Source organism: Parasteatoda tepidariorum, chromosome X1, assembly GCF_043381705.1.
Source record: "Parasteatoda tepidariorum isolate YZ-2023 chromosome X1, CAS_Ptep_4.0, whole genome shotgun sequence".
Lineage (NCBI taxonomy): Eukaryota > Metazoa > Arthropoda > Arachnida > Araneae > Theridiidae > Parasteatoda > Parasteatoda tepidariorum.
Window position 1 is genome coordinate 83,172,453 of NC_092214.1, and position 17,351 is coordinate 83,189,803.

General features: G+C 32.1%; 2 protein-coding genes across 10 annotated transcripts in view; both read left to right on the forward strand.

Moving 5' to 3' along the window:
• LOC107453214 (G-protein coupled receptor 83) overlaps positions 1-17,351 on the forward strand; it is a 53,930-nt gene that overhangs the window by 3,030 nt on the left and 33,549 nt on the right. Inside the window, exon 3 of one of the 9 annotated variants that reach the window (XM_071187462.1) lies at positions 12,200-12,266. The exons of the other annotated variants lie outside the window; for them this stretch is intronic. The gene's annotated coding sequence lies outside the window, so the exon portion shown is untranslated. The remainder of the gene's footprint in view (positions 1-12,199; positions 12,267-17,351) is intronic. 9 annotated transcript variants of the gene reach the window in all.
• Positions 10,475-10,915, forward strand: LOC107453209 (uncharacterized). Its single transcript, XM_016069936.1, has one exon. The coding sequence runs from the start codon at positions 10,475-10,477 to the stop codon at positions 10,913-10,915; it is 441 nt and encodes a 146-aa protein (XP_015925422.1).

A 17,351-nucleotide genomic window follows, 5' to 3' on the forward strand; every position in this document is an offset into this window, starting at 1 on the left:
AAATACATACTTGATTTAATTGTAATTATTTATAATTCAGAAGCGATACAATTTAATTAGTTTAAAATATGCCTAAAATTAGGTATTTAAATATTTTTGTATTTTAGTAATTTTATTAAAAATGTTGTTTTTATTAATTTTTATTATTTCTTTCCTTTTGACTTAAGAACACTATGTTTGCGCAAAGTTTATGGTAAAAACAATATTAAAGTAAAGGCAAGTAGTTAATGTTAATTAGTTAAATTTTTTATTCGAATTCATACGAAGCTAGGATTATTGCAGAACAAAAATTATACTTATTTCTTTCTAATCAAAACAAATATATAGTTTGGATTTTAAACAAATTTATATCAAAAGAGTTTGCAAAATTGAGTTACAAAAAAGGGTATTTAATCCAGATTTTTTTACAAACGTCTTCTTCAAAAATTTATTAATTTCCCTTAGTTTCAGAAATTTGTCTTAAAAAAATTTAGGCAATTTAAAACAATATACCTTTTTTATTGCTTGAAAAGCTTTATAAATTAAGCGAATAAATTTGTTCGAAAAAAAAGTAACTCATAGTATTTTCAATTGAACCTATATGAGCATAATATTTATAAAACTGCTTACTTTAAAAATTCGTTTAGAGCTCCTCACTTTTAAAAATTAAACTTCAAAGAAAAATGACGAAACTTAGGTGAAAGAAAAAAAAACTCAAATCTACAGTGGTTAGGAATTTTTCATAAAAAAACACTCTTAAGTAATAATTCATTTAATTGTTGTTTTACCGTATACAATCAAAACAATTGGATAACCATAAAATGCTGCAATTCAAACTGTTAACTCTGAAAGAAATTTTTAACTGTGTTTTCACCTTATTTGATTTGACAAATAAAAACTTTATTCTCGCCAACATGACCCAGCTCATGAAAGTAATTAGTTCTTTGTAGCCGTCTTGACACAGGACTGTAGCCGAGAAGATTAATCGGTCAATCTCACGACAGACGGGAAGCGAGTTCGAATCCCAGGGTACACAGTGTCGATATGCTCACAGCGAAAACTTTCATAAGTATTATACTATCTAATTCGATATTTAAATTCAACAAAAGTTATGATAAAAAAAATTCCTATCTAAGGCTTTCTTTCTAAAGGGATTTTTTAAAACAAAAACTATAGTATTTTCTATCGCTTACGATAGATGGCACCACTAAATACAAACATTTTGTATATTAACAGTAAAAATTTTGACTGCAGTTTACAAACTGAAATACTGAAAATCGCTCAAACACGAGTTAAAATCACTCAAGTTTGAGTGAAAACGATCCACTCAGGTAATACTGAAAATCGCTCAAACTCGAGTGAAAATAACTCAAGTTTGAGTGAAATTTTTTCACTCAAATTGAGCTCTTCACTTGAGTGATTTTAACTCAAGATGAAAAGGCCGGTTTTATGTAGATGAGAGAGTTAAATAGCACTCAAGTTGAGTTATTTTCACTCGTTCATTTTAAGTGAGTACTTACTTCCAGCTGAGAACATACTGTAGCTGAGTGAACTAATCTGGCAATCTCGTGACCAGCAGGACGGGGGTTCGAGTCACAGCGTGCACGCAACAATATTTCTTCCAATCTCTTCGACTTATGAAGAATTTTTAAAGAGTGAAAAGTGAGAGCTGTATTAGGATCACGGTTGCGGGAGTGATCGCTCCGAAGCTGCAAGTAGCAGTCGAGTATATACTGACCCCCGTTGTGTGTGATCGAGACTGAGTAGCAACAGCTTGAGGAGGAAAAAATTGTCTTCACTAATAGCAATTCAACTGTTCACTGTGAACCAGCCATCGAGCTAGTTATGTTTAAATTGAAGTACACGTTTCAGTCGAGGTAGGCGTGTAGGTCGAAGCAGATGTGCTCAGATCACGTCCACTAGTCACCCATGTGGGCTAGGCTACCGACAATATCAACCATCAGCTATCAAAAGATGCCTCCTGATTAAATCAAGTTAACGTGTCTTATGTACTAGTGAATGGAAATTTAGTAGTTGTAGTGGTAGTTACGCTACACACTGAAACTGATTTGGAGTAAATACGATTCAGTTTCCTACTTTTGACAATAAAATTAAAGTTTCTCAATTGATAGGAAACATTTTATTAAATGAAGTTCTCTGAGATTTTATGAAATATTTTTGTCGAGTCTAAATTAGTTTCTGAAATTTTTTACAGTGTAGGTATTTTTACAATTTAGACTTTAAAACAAGTATTTACATTTTCTTAAGCATAAACAAGATTTCTTGATCAAAAAAGTAAGAAACACATACATTTCAATTTTGCATAACTTTCTTTTTGTTGCTGCTTTTCAAAATTATATTATTAAGTTGAAATGTAATTTTATGATTTAGTGATTTGTATACTACAGAAAAAATTATTAATCTAGAAAAATCTTTTACGAAAAAGTAAATATACTTGATATAAAGTGATACGCTGTCACGCGGGATTCAAAACACTGGGGGAAGTAACGTAGTAATTATTCCTCTTTTATTTCGCTTTTTTCTATCAGAATCAGTTTATTACAAACCAACAGATTTCTTTAAAAGTTGGATAGATGGAGGAGAAACAACTATTTTAAATGCATTATTAATTTTTTTTCTGTAACTGTTAAATTATTTCACTGTGAACAACTATGTGCATATACGTTATATATATATAATTACGCAAAATATAATAGCAAAATGCTCCAATCCCAACAGACGAAATATAATAATACCTTTTAAGTCATTATCTAAAGCATATAAATTCCTAAAAGCCTGAGGTAAACACTGAGTTATGTAAATGCATATTCGTATAATAAATTCGTATAATACAGACTGGTGTACCATCAGAATAATTTTAACTATTATAATATAATAATTGTTTAATATGAATGATAATAACTGCTTTATTAGTAACTGCGTTTGCCCAAAAAGTTCTCTAGGTTAGTTGAGAATGTTAATCATTTGACGACAAAAGTGTTGGCATTCTGTTGATTTTGCCAGTAAGACAACTTTATAAGAATATGTGATTAATTTTTAAATTGATTTGTAAGAAATTAAAAGTGTCATCGCTTAATGAAATACCTTGAGAAATAAAGAGAGCATGACTCGATTTTTGAAAATTTATTTGATACATTGTGCTAACAAGCTTTAAAATCACAGATATAGCTTATTTTCATTCATTAATATATATTCATTAATATAGCTTATATTAATGAATATATTATACGAGTCGGTTACATCACTGTAGCTCTTAAGACTTGAGTAACATTCTTAAAAAAATATTTAAAAATTTCACTAGAAAGATCTTTTTCTGTAATAAATATATTTTCTATTTTAACTACTCAATCTATTGATTAATTTATTGTAATATATCATTCAATCTATTGTTCTTTCTGCGTGAAGGCAACCTACAAAGTAAATAATTTACATTTAATTGATTTATAGTGTTTTTAGCAAATCATTTACGCGCTTTTACTAAATACTTTTTTCAAATTAAAAGCCCTTTATTTATTACTGAACGTTTAGACAACCATTCTATAACTATATCATTAGAGCATATTTGTATTTAATATACAAGGTGTTCTTTAATCACTATCTTTAACCTCTGTAATTAAATTACATTGTAAAGATTGAGAAAGCTCGAATTATCTCGGGCTCTTAAGTTAAGAGGTTAATATATACTGTGGTGTGATCATGGGATCACCACAATGTTTACTTTTCACAATACCTACTGGGCTGTCTCCAACAGGAGCGCCCTCTTCGTTGCCTTTGCAGGATCTGTAGGGCTCGACTCCTAGCTCGACTTTAGAGATTCTCGCAACCGCTAAGGAGGGGACACTATCTTTTGGAGATAGACCAGTATTACCCGTGGAACTCTCGAGCGTGCTGCTTCCTTTTTTTGCGTGGCGTTTTTGATTTTCCCCCTGTGTGTTTCAAGTTCGTAATAATTCATATATAATTTTACTTTTTCAATTCTATAAATTCAACAAATTGCAAATTATCTATTTCGTAAATTTTAACTGCAGATGTCTCAAATATGCTGATTGCATAAATTTAATATTTTACTCCCTGAAGCACACAGGGAGGACGCGACGCGTGGATGTGTTGGAATTTTAATTGATGAATTAGTCATGAATTCCTATTATGTTTGAACTTTGATTCCTGACGAAATAAAGAAAGGATAAGAAATTGCTCATTGTTTCCTGTGAATCACTTAGCCATACGGTCCCGTGAGATGTCTTCACCGAGTATAGTATAAGTTTCTGATCAGGAGATCAACCTTAGGTAAAGTCTTTTTGCCTCACATCCTTAAGGAGCACCTGATGAAGAATTTGGAACCTGGCGATCATTATTCTTCTCTCTCCACTGTGCGGTCCCTCGCGGCAACTTGGCGCCGCGACCAGTCACCTAGATCAGTGGTGCGCAAACTAAGGGTCGCGACTCCCTAGGGGGTCGCCAGAAGTTTTTTGGGGGTCACCAAATTTTTATGAAATGCATTATCCCTGCATGCTGCATACCATACAGTGTACATATAAAGAGTGAAGCGCCGTCACTCACTGTTCAATTGCAATTTCATACTGTCCAGTCTTTCTTTGACCGTAATGCGTAATGTATGTAAAGTGTGAAGACGCAAGTTTTTCATTCCGGTAGATAGCTCCCTCTTCGCGGTAATTCGCCAGTTTTACTGAAAAGCGCCTATTTGACTAGACGTTAACCTCAGGGAAAGGGCAAAAATTCGCTTCCGTGATCAGTCAATCAGATAGCGAGGTACGCGGTGTATCTGATAGTCAGAGTGAAGACGTGAAGTGTTCGCATGAAGTTGTAGCAGTTGGCCTGCAATTGTTTTAGATTATCCTCGAGTTTTATCATGTGACGTTGCGTATGTGGCATCAGCCAGATTAACTGTGACTGTGTATTAAATGTTTAGTTTCAGTTTGCATTTATGTTTAGTTTCAGTTTGTGTTTGTGTATCTCGTTAGGTTGTCAGTAAATGTGTTTGCGAGATGCTAGATCTTGCTCATTTATTTAATAAGTATTGAAGTAATACTTAACCACACAGTGTAATTTTTATTTTTTATATTTTTATCAGGCTTTGCTACTCTTTGTTATCAGGTATGTACTAACATTAGAGAAAGATCTCTGCTAATTTTATTGAATTTCTCGAAAAAATTACAAAATTTTATATATTATTTGTTTTAGTTTAAATAATTTAACCCCTATCTTCACAATGGATAAATGGGTAATACGTACACCAGGCACATCTTCAGCTAACAAACGAACAAATACTGATGAGGAGTCGCAAAATACTGAACTAAATGCCCGATCTAGAAAAATAGGAAAATACAATGAGGAATTTATTAAGTACGGTTTTACATTTTGTGTTGTTGATGATGAAGAACGCCCGATATGTGTCATTTGCAACAAAAAATTAGCAAATGAGAGCATGAAACCAGCTAAATTAAAAAGGCACCTGGAAACTAAACATAAAGAACTTCAAAATAAACATGCCGATTTTTTTCAACCAGCAGATTTTTTTCAACCGATTTTTTTTCAAAGACGAGCTGAAAATCTGAAAACTCAAAGTGCACATTTAAAGAAATTTACAACAATACCTCAGAAAGCATTACGAGCTTCTTTAAAAGCTTCTTATCTAATAGGAAAAACAATGAAACCCCATACAATTGGAGAATTCCTTATCCTTCCTGCAGCAACTAAGATGACATCAATTATGCATGGCGATAAATATGGAAATGAACTAAAAACACTATCATTATCAAGAGATACCGTGTCTCGGCGGATTTCCGAAATGTCACGAAATATCGAGTCAGAAGTCATAAAACGCATACAAAATTCATCTGTATTTGCTTTACAACTGGACGAGACTACCGATATTACTAAAATGTCACAACTAATTATTTACGTTAGGTTTATTTTTAATGAACATATAACAGAAACGTTTTTATGTTGCAAAAATTTGGAAGGAAAAACAACTGGAGAAAAAATATTCGAAGTAATAAATGAATATTTTGAAACAAAGTCCCTTACCTGGGCAAACTGTGTTGCGGTTTGTACTGATGGTGCTGCAGCATTAACAGGTTCGAATAAAGGGCTCAGGGGCTTAATTCAGAAGTTGGCGCCTCATATGGTATTTAATCACTGTATGATTCATCGGCCAGTTCTTGTTGCAAAAGATATGGATGAAGAGTTGCACAACGTATTACAAGACGCTGTTAGTTCAATTAACTACATTAAATGCAACAGCCACAACAGCGGTCTCTTTTCAATACTTTGCAATGAGATGGGCTCAACGTATGAGAGATTACTGTTACACACCAAAGTCAGATGGCTTTCACGTAGGAAAATACTACGACGGATATTTGATTTGAGAAATGAAGTGTACATGTTTTTAATCAAAAGGAAACATAGATTGGCAAGTTATTATATCAATGAAGTTTGGCTAGGGAAGCTGAGCTATTTAGTTGATATTTTCGAAAAACTTAACGACTTAAATTTGAGCTTGCAGAGTGAGAATTCAACTATCATAACTACAGCCAGTAAAATTCAAGCTTTTAAGAATAAGTTTAGTCTCTGGCAAACTGAACTGAATAAAAACAACACCAACATGTTCCCTTGCTTTAACGATTTTATCAAGGAAAATAATATAGATATATTTACATTTAAAAACATCATTTCCAATCACATTGAAAAGTTAAAGAAAAAAGTTTCGAGGATTTTCTTGAAAATGATCTTGGTTGGATTCGTGATCCATTTTCCTTTGACATATGCAGTTCAACTCTTCAAATTAGTGAGAAACAGCAATTGATAGATCTAATTAGTGATTATACTCTTCGAAATCAATTTAAGACTCAGCCTTGCCAAAACTTTTGGCTATCCGTGGAAAAACAATATTCCGTTTTATGCAAGAATGCCATCAGAGTGTTAATACAATTTGCATCAACGTATTTATGTGAAACTGGATTTAGCAAACTAGTTTCAATAAAAACTAAATACCGCTCGTGTATTTAGTTTTTATTCGATCCCTGAAGATGATATGCGAATTGCAATTAGCAACATACATCCAAACATCGATGAGATAATTAGAAACTTGCAGGCCACATACATCTCATTAAAGGCAATTTACTGATTTTTGTGTTATAAGTATTTTCTTACAAAAAGTATTTTCTTAAAATTATAAATAAAATTATTATGAATCAAATATGATGATGTTTTTATTCGATGAAACGAAAGAAATGCGCGAAATATACATCGTATTTGTGAACATTTATCTAGGGGTCGCCAAAAATATTCTCTCTACAAGAGGGGTCGCAGTCGAAAAAAGTTTGCGCACCACTGACCTAGATGATATTTGGTGTTCCCGTGATGTTACAGCATGCGAAAATTATATGAATAAATAACGGAAGGTGTAATGATTGTGTCTAAAGATTGTGTGTATAGTGACTTCGCGTGTTCTGAATCTTCCTGGCAGAAAGATACAGTGAAATCGTCATCGATTTTCCGTCCATAAGTGTTCCTGAATTTTTTTTAAATAATTTCAACATTATTATGATGCAAAGAGACTAAGGATGAAGAGTAGTTCATTGTTTTGTCTCACGTGAGTGAAAAATTTGTGTGAAAGATCAATATAGTTGACTGCAAAGTTGTTTCACAATAGTGAGTATGATTAGGATCGAGCGATGATATTTTTTGTTCATAATTGATTCACAGATTTAGTAATATAATATTTTATATATTTAGTGATATGTTTGATATTTACTGCATTTTATTGACTACAATATTTTTTTCAACCATTTAAATTTAAATATAATGTTTGGGTATTGTGAAATATTTAATATTAGTTTCATAAAAATTAAATTAATATGGTAAATAGTTCGTTGATTTAAAACAAACTAATATGTATTGTTCAATTATAATTTTACATCTTTAAATTCTTATATTCAATGTACTTCATTATAAATTCTATATAGATAACTGTTTTGTTATGAAGGCATTTTCATTTGGCAAAACCTAAATATTTAATTGTCTTTTGTTATTGTATTTCATTTTGATGCGCACTAGAGCCCAAGCAATGACCGACGCTGAAAATTTTAATCTAAATATACAGTCTTTTTCTGGAGATGAATCTATTGCTTGGCTTCTGGAGCAAATTTGCCAGATGAAAACATTGCTCGGCTGGTCGGAGGAGGTTGCTTTACTTTTATGGAAAGGAAAATTACAGGATTACAGGTTGCTCAAGATTTTGTGGCCAATAATCCTAAATTTATTAATGCAAACTTTGAGTCAACTTGTAAATATCTCAAAGATTTTTTTCAAAACGATGCAAACCAAACTAGTTACCTGATATCACTTAATAATATGTTTTTGTCGGTCAAATATTGTCCGGATGTTGTTCGGATATCTCTAAATTTATATTTTAAATTTATTTTTTGGAATTATAACAATTTGACGTCATTTTTTGTCTTTTAAATGATTAATTTTGATTTAAGAACACAATAAAGTTTTAAATAAAAAGTTTTACAAACAGATTTTTAATGTGAAATCGACGGCAATCGTACAATATCGTACACACAATTTCGATTTTCGCCAATATTGACAATGTCGGTCGATATAGACTAAAGCTGTTACTATGTCCCTGTGCTACTTGGGTAATGCACCTATAGACTAGCCCTTGACCTACGTTTGATAAATACCATTATAGACTCTGCAACCCATCCCTTACCCTGCATTTCAACAATAATTAATGAAGTATCAGAGTTTCAATTTTTTTCTACCATGGACATGCCCCACGCATATCAACAATTAAAAATCTCAGAGGATCTTAAAGATATTCTCACATTTACCGCACCTTTCGGAATTTTTGGTAGCAAAAGACTGGTCTATGGCTTAAAAACAGCTGCCAGTATATTTCAGGCTATGATAGACACTATTATAGATGAATTAAAGAATATAGGAATCACTGGCATATTTTCGGATCAGGATGATATAATTATTGGAGCTAATTCATTTGAAGACATGCTGAAAAAAGTTCAAGCTGTGTTGGATATTTTTATCAAGTACAACTTAACTTTATCCCCTAGTAAATCTGAATTCTTTAAAACTAATACTAATTATTTAGGATTTAATATTTCCCATAAAATTGTTAAACCTATTTCCACTAACATTGCAAAAATAATGAAATTTGAACCACCTAAGAATCATGACTAAGTTAAATCATTCTTAGGAGTCTGCGGTTTCTACCGCCACCTAATTCCCAAATATGCAGAGATAATTGATATTTTATGTAAACTCAGTGCTAGTAAATCAAAATTTGTATGGATGAAAGAACATCAAGATGCCTTTAAATCTCTTCAACAAGTATCTTTTTCCGAACCTTTTGTCAATTTCCCTCCATGGGATAAACCTTTCCTCTTGAACACTAAGCCAGTAAACAGGCAATTTCAGGTGTTCTTTTACAAGAATTTGATAGTGTCCTTCATCCCATCTCATATTATAGTAGAGCACTCTCTAAGGCTGAACAAAATTATCCGGCAATTAAATTAGAGCTCTATGCCATTTATAAATCTGCAACATCTTTTAAGGATTATCTTTATAACCGAAAATTTACAATTTAACAGACTCCAAGCCCCTGCTCCATTGTAAGAAAATTACTTCACCTGCAAATTTAATTACTCGTTGGCTATTAGAACTGTCCGAATATTCCTCTGAAATGAAATATATTCCTGGAAAAATTAATTTTCTTTCTGATTACTTTTCTCGAAGAGAAAATCCTAATAATTGTGCTCCTGCTTTACAGTCCCAAAATAATGAGCTAATACTTCCTTTTGTTGATCAAGATATAGAATTGGAAGCTGTAAATATTATTCAAAAACAGGACCCTCAAAATGAAATATCTAACAACACCTTTTATGAAGAGCAAAGGAAAGATCCAAATATAAATGACATTATTGATCTGCTTGAGTCACCTTCTTTGATTAATGCACATAAAGTTAAAAATTTTACTGTTGATCCCGATACTAAACTATTAATGTATATTACAAACAAAAAAAGATTAGTTAAGTTAATTGTTGTTCCAAAATCATTACAGAGTAAGGTATTAAAAATTATTCATATCTCACATTTTGGCTTAGAGAAAACATACGAAATTGTTCAGAAAAATTTCTTTTGGAAAAATATGTATAATGATACAAGAAACTTTGTTTTATCCTGTGACTCATGTATACGCAACAAATCCTACAGCATTCCCAAAGCACCTTTACAGAATGTTCCCATCCCTAAAGTCCCAGGAGAATTTATTTCAATTGATATAGTGGGCCCCGTTAAAAATTGTGGTTATACATTAACCGTGTTGGATCATTTTTCCAAATTTCTGACTTTATACCCTTTCAGAAATTTAACTACCGAGACTGTATGACAGCATCTAATTGAATATATATCGATACTTGGTAGACCAGCCATGATTTTGACAGATTTAGGCACACAGTTTAATTCAGAGGTATTTCATTGCATCAATAAAACTTTAGGCATATTCTTGACCCATACTTCTTCGAAACATCCACAAGCTAATGGTGCCACCGAATCTTTGAATCGTGCCATTAAATCATCTTTTTTGACTTTGCATGAAGAAGATGTATCGTTTAAGAATTCATTACTTATTCATCAAAATGTGTACAATAATGCTGTTCATCCAAGCACTAGTTTTGAACCTGTACATTTTGGTAGATGCCCTCCCACTATGTTCGATACTTTTGATCCAAATGTAGAGCCTCAACAACTTGACAAGGCCTCTTTCCGTCAAAATTTCATATCAGATTTAAGGATAACTTATGATATAGCATTTAATAAACTGAAAGAGCAGCAGATTTTACAAAAGCAAAAACAAATGCAAAAAGCTTAACTTCGAAACTTTAATGTAAACGATTATGTGTACATGAGATCAAATGATACTTTTAAACCTTAATTTTTGGGCAATTGTGTCATAGTGAAGAAGCAAAGTGATGTAAATTTTAAAATAAGACCTTTAGACTCACCTTCTCATAAAGGTTTTGTAATACATAGTGATAGATTAAGACGTGCACCCCGCCGACTTTCTCATTTAGATCTTAATTATTCTACGAGCCCACCAATTAATAATCCACTTCATGGATATAACCTTCGAGTACGATAAGATTAAAATAATTTTAATAAAAATTGCTGTCATGCATGAGATTCCATATTTTGGTTAATTAGCTAAGTAAGCAAATAAATAAATAATTATGGATTATTTTCTTGTGAAATATTGTTGGTTTCTATTGCTGGCAATAGTGAACAGGTGCGCAACTGTTCTTTACAAAACAATATTTTATTTGAAAATGATGTGTTTATATATAATCATACAAAAAAAATATAATAAATATTTTTGTGGGTGACAGCAATACTTTCTTGTAAGTGGCTGTGTGGACATTATCAAACTCTGTGCATTATCAAACTCAATTAACATTATATAACTATTTCATTCAACAGTATTTAAGGAATTAAAGTTAAATTTAACTAACTTTCCAAAAAAAATTGTTAAAAATACTTACAGTTACTAAGTACTAATTTATTTCACTGTGCTGATTTTTTTCTCAATTTAACGATTGGGTATTTTTAACGTGGCAGATGAATCAAAACTGTTTAATGTTGATATAATTGCATATTTGACCTTTACTGGATATATCTACTATGATTTATTGAATTTATTTAATATGATTTATTGATCATTTGTTGAAATAATCAGACATGTTTTTACAAGGTATGAAAATGTGTTGCATGTACTGGATTAACATGGTCATTCCTTTTTACGTATGATATTTCTCTTAGAAATGGTAATTTTTACATATATGAAGAAAAATGTTTGTGCTTTACAAACAAATTAAAATTTTAAGTTCTTTTAAGAGAAAATTGAATACCACTATTGAATTTTGATTATCACACTGAATACTCACACGTATTCACTTTTTTGGTTATATTTATTTATCCAAGTTTTTTTTTCTCATTTATTTTAGCTACATAACTACAAACATTTAAGAATGATGGTCATAATTAATAATACATAAGCATTTCTATTTGACTTTCTTGTCATGAATTTTAGAATTTCATTATTAAAATTTATATTTGTCAAAAAAAAATTAAATTTTATGGAATTAACATTTTTTCCTAGGTTTTTAGAGTTATTCCATAAGGTGACAAAAATGTATTTGAATGACTTCCAATGAGAGTTTTTAAAGGTAATTCCAAATTGTGATAAAATTTAAAGTTTTAAAGTTATTCCAAATTGTTTTAGTATGATTGAACGACTTATAATGAGAGTTTTTGAAGTTATTCCCAAGTGCGGAAAATGTATTTGATTAACTTACAGTGAAAAGTGCATTTAATGTGTGAAAGGTGTTATTATATGTGATATTTACTCATACTTGCAATGCCATTTTACTTTTCGTCGGAGGTTTAACCTCACCTTGTGATCTGACCAATTATGATTTGAATTTCAAGAAAAAAAAGCAATTCTTGTATAATTGGCCATCAGGACAATTGAACTCTTTTTTTCAGGGCACCAGCCGTCCCGCAGAGGACTGATCGTTAAGACACGGTTCCCAGCAGATCACCGAAGTCAAGCATCACTGGCTACGGTCAGTGTGCGGGTGGGTGACCACTTGGATCAGTTTGCGTAGGAACCTAGGGTGTGCGGTTTTGGTCCTCGTTAAACTGTGCTACCGTTAAGTGCTCGACTTCGCGCGCAGGTCGTTGGGCTACCGAAGCGGGCTTGCCATCCCCTCCGCAGAGGATCAAAATTGTGATGGCATGTCTTCGGATCATCCTCCGGGATGTTTCACTGACCGTCGCCAATAGCCCATTGTGCAGCTCTAGTGCGACGTAAATTAACAACAACAACAACAATCAGGGCACCAGCCAAATTGTCTTTTACTGAGGACACTTATGTAGCTCAACATCTATTTAATGTATATGATTAGTCAAGATTTTTTTATGTAAAACATGATATGTATGATGATTTTTTATCTTCATGATTCGCATTTGATGATTTTAACAGTAACTTAATTTTTTGAATTTAACTTTTACATTTTAATGGGGTAATTTAAATTTAATTATTTTCATTAAAGGGGAGGTAAATAGTCTTTTTCCTATTCAAGGGGGGAATTTGTGGTGTGATCATGGGATCACCACAATATTTACTTTTCCCAATACCTACTGGGCTGTCTCCAACAGGAGCGCCCTCTTCGTTGCCTTTGCAGGATCTCTAGGGCTCGACTCCTAACTCGTCTTTAGAGATTCCCGCAGCCGCTAAGGAGGGGACGCTATCTTTTGGAGATAGACAAGTATTTCCCGTGGAACTCTCGAGCGTGCTGCTTCCTTTTTTTGGGCGGCATTTTTGATTTTCCCCCTGTGTGCTTCAAGTTCGTAATAATTCATATATAATTTTACTTTTTCAATTCCATAAATTCAACAAATTGCAAATAATCTATTTCGTAAATTTTAACTGCAGATGTCTCAAATATGCTGATTACATAAATTTAATATTTTACTCCCTGAAGCACACAGGGAGGACTCGACACGCGGATGTGTTGGAATTTTAATTGATGAATTTGTCATGAATTTTTATTATGTCTGAACTTTGATTCCTGACGAAATAAAGAAAGGATAAGATATTGTTCATTGTTTCCTGTGAATCACTTACGCATGCGGTCCCGTGAGATGTCTTCACCGAGTATAGTATAAGTTCCTGATCAAGAGATCAATCTTAGGTAAAATCTTTTTACGCCACATCGTTATGGAGCACCTGATGAAAAATTTGGAACCTGGCGATTATTCTTCTTCTTTCTCCACTATGCGGTCCCTCGTGGCATATACTTTTATATATCTTATTAAAAATAAAATTAAAAAAATACTTACATTAGATCGTCAATTGATATTTAGACATGAAAAATGAAAACGCTATCAAAATTTAACAAACAATTTATGAGGAAAGATTTCTGTTCTGTCTCTCTCAATGATTCGTTTGATTCCATTGCGTTTTTGTTTATTAATGGTTTAAATATTGAATTTTTACCCCTTTATGTGTATAGTGTTTACTTCATTGATGCAAGAGAATTCTAATAACATTTGTTAAGATTCTCATTACGAAACTTCTTGCATAGAAGAATTTCTTAAAACATTTAAATAATTGTCTTTTTAATGGTTTTTTTATTATAATATTTATTGTTTAGCACAGTTTTATCATAAAATGATTTAATTATGAAACACATTAATTATTGCGCATTGAATTTCCACGGCTTTCTCGCTCTCGTGTTAAGAAATATTTGCAATGAACTCTTAAGGTTTAAAAAAAAAATCACAAAGTTAAATAAATGTTTAAAGAACAAAGAAGACTAGAGCTAAAACAACTCGTCCATAAAAATTTTATATTTAAGTAAAATAAGTTAATTTAAATTTTCCAATTATACGAGAGGTCCTTAGAGAATGAATTCAAATTCTTTCTCATTGAGCACTAACTGTCTATTTGTTTAAATGAAATATCTTTAAAGACATTTCAATGCAAGTGATTTCATTTTTGAAATAAAAGTAGAAAAAAAAGATTCAGATGGAGGCTAAATAAGAATTACTTTCGTTTATTTATAAATACAATATTTTTGCTTCATAACTTAAAATTCTAAATGAAAAAATAAACTTAAAAAACACTTATATTAAACTAAATTTTAAATATTTTGAACATTATCAATATAAATTTCATTAGACTTTTATCTATGAATATAGGTACCTTATAGTTTATTATGGTAGTAACATTCTGGGTAAACATATGAAGAAGTTTTCGCACCCCGGACGATACTGAAAAAGGCGCCCTTAACGCCCGAGACGACTCGTAGGCTAGACTACCGAAAACGCCCGAGTTCACCGTGAAACCTCTAAGCGTGAAACGAGTTAGAGATTCTACCCCCTTTTCGAAAAATAACACACAATGGGGGAAGTGTGGCAGTAATCGTCCTTGAAGTTTATTTACAAAAAGGGAAGAAAGCAGAGGGATTTTTCAACAAAAGTTTTGTTTTATATCATTCCGCTTTTGTAAAGTTGTTTTCTCCTGTTTATTTATATATATNTGAAGAAGTTTTCGCACCCCGGACGATACTGAAAAAGGCGCCCTTAAAACTTAATTTTAAAAGAAGAAAAAAAACTGATTTTTTTTAATAATATTTTGATCTTTTTCGCCGGTAATGTCATAACGCTGAAGAAAATTGCTTTTTCATTCTAGATCTTTTTTTTCTAAATTAACCCTAAGTGCTCAATTAGGAAGTATATGAGCACGAGGAATGACAATTAATACATTCATGGCTAAAAATAAAGCCGTTAGTTTAATTAATGAGAATATTACCTCACGTATTGTAGAATAAATGCTTACAGTTAATTTTTATTGAGTATAATGTTAAATGACACACAAATACATAAGCATAAACATTAAAATTTATTTTTTCGTGCTATAGCCGCGGCGAACAAACAGTTTTTCAGACTTATCAAAATCAATTATATTTGAGATTTCATTTTCGTTCAAAATTTTTGTCTTATTTTGCATTTAATATTTCGTCATTTTGGTCAAAATTATTTTAAAAACAGAAAAATTGTCGCCGTTTATTGCCATTAGACAATTTATAGGTTTATAAGCATTTTTATACACATATAATTTCATTGATTGATTCAACTATCCACTAAAATGCCCTTCAGTGACACATCCATAAACAAATTCACAGCTATTTATTGCTGACTATACATTTATTCACTAAGCTATTGATTGGTTTACTTGCATTCCTCCTCCTTACTTTATTCACAAGCTGTATTGAAAATCGTTCATAATATTAGTTCTCATTACGAAACGAGCCTGTAATAAAATGATTATGAAGTATACAATATGAAAATTAAATGTTTAAAATAAATTTAAAATGTCTTCGTATAAAACACATGAACAAAAATAAGGACGATTTTCATAATAGAAAAATATTGAATGATTACACTGGGGGATAATTTTTCTTTCTGTTGCATACGATTTTTGAACGGAACTCAGATGTTTTCAGGTCACTGATTTCAAATCTACATTTCGTTCTCCAATTAAAAAATCTAGAGATTTTTTAAATGACATTTTTAGTCTATTTTTGACTAAATGTACAAGTTTAAAAACGTTATACATAACAAAGGGATGCATAAATGCTGTGAAAAATTTTAAAGAAGCTAAGGCAAATCATCAGGACTGAAATTGCATAGAAACCTATGCCCGGAAATGACGTCATACACAGCTATTATGCTTTGCTTTGCTATTATGAACTGTACCTTCGTGTGCATCTAAACAGATCTTAATGTGAAAGCGCTCCCAGCGGCGTGCGACAATGTTCCCGGGGGCATGGGTTCCTAAGCAATTTAAACACTGATGATTTTAGAATTGAAATCCAAATTAGTCAAAATCAAGTATTGGAATCCTGATGGGTCAGGGGTGGAATGCTTGACTTCCAATAAGGTGAACCGGGTTCGAATCCCAGCGATGGCTGGTTGATACGAATTCCACATGCGGCTTGCACCGACCACAGTGCTGACATAAAATATCCTCAATGGTAGACTACGGATCATGGGTTAGAATCCCCTTGTCCTCAGGCTAACCATGGGATTTTTTCGTTGTTCTCCTCTTCATGTAACTCAAATGTGGGTTAATTCTATCAAAAAGTCCTCTACGAAGACAAATTTCCTCCAATACTTGATTCAGGAGTTCCCTTGTCTTCTGGATTAGGTTCAAAATTACAAGGCTAAGGAGTTGAACATTCGTAGTCATGAAGAAGTTGACAGATACGGTTTGTCACAAACTTATTCCCCCCAAAATGAACAAAGGGCATTGTAAGGAGTGTTACAAAGGAACACCTGCTACTAAATGATGGTCAAGATGACCCACCTAACACGCTCAAAATGTTTCCCCCACAGAGTTACAGAGGCTATAGACAGGGACAGTGATGACGTATTTCACCCCGCCTCCTTCCAAACGCGTTCCAAACATTTTTTCGAAGGAACCATTTCAATGGCATTTCCTATGTGAATTTAAGACGGCAAGATTTTTCGTTAATTATTGAAATAAATAAATTTATATAGCGCTTCTAAGGGACATATTCCTAATTTATGTAGTTTTCATTATACGGGGTATTCAGTAGATTTTACGAGTTAAGTGCATTAAATGCTATAAAAAAAGTTTCAAAATGGTTATCTTTAACTTTGATGTATAAAAATTTACGCGTCAGTACTATTTTTAACTCTTGTTTCATGTTTATAATAAT

Excerpts from the sequence above, each read along its gene's own strand:
- LOC107453209 (XM_016069936.1), top strand. The coding sequence starts at position 10,475 with ATGATTTTGACAGATTTAGGCACACAGTTTAATTCAGAGGTATTTCAT.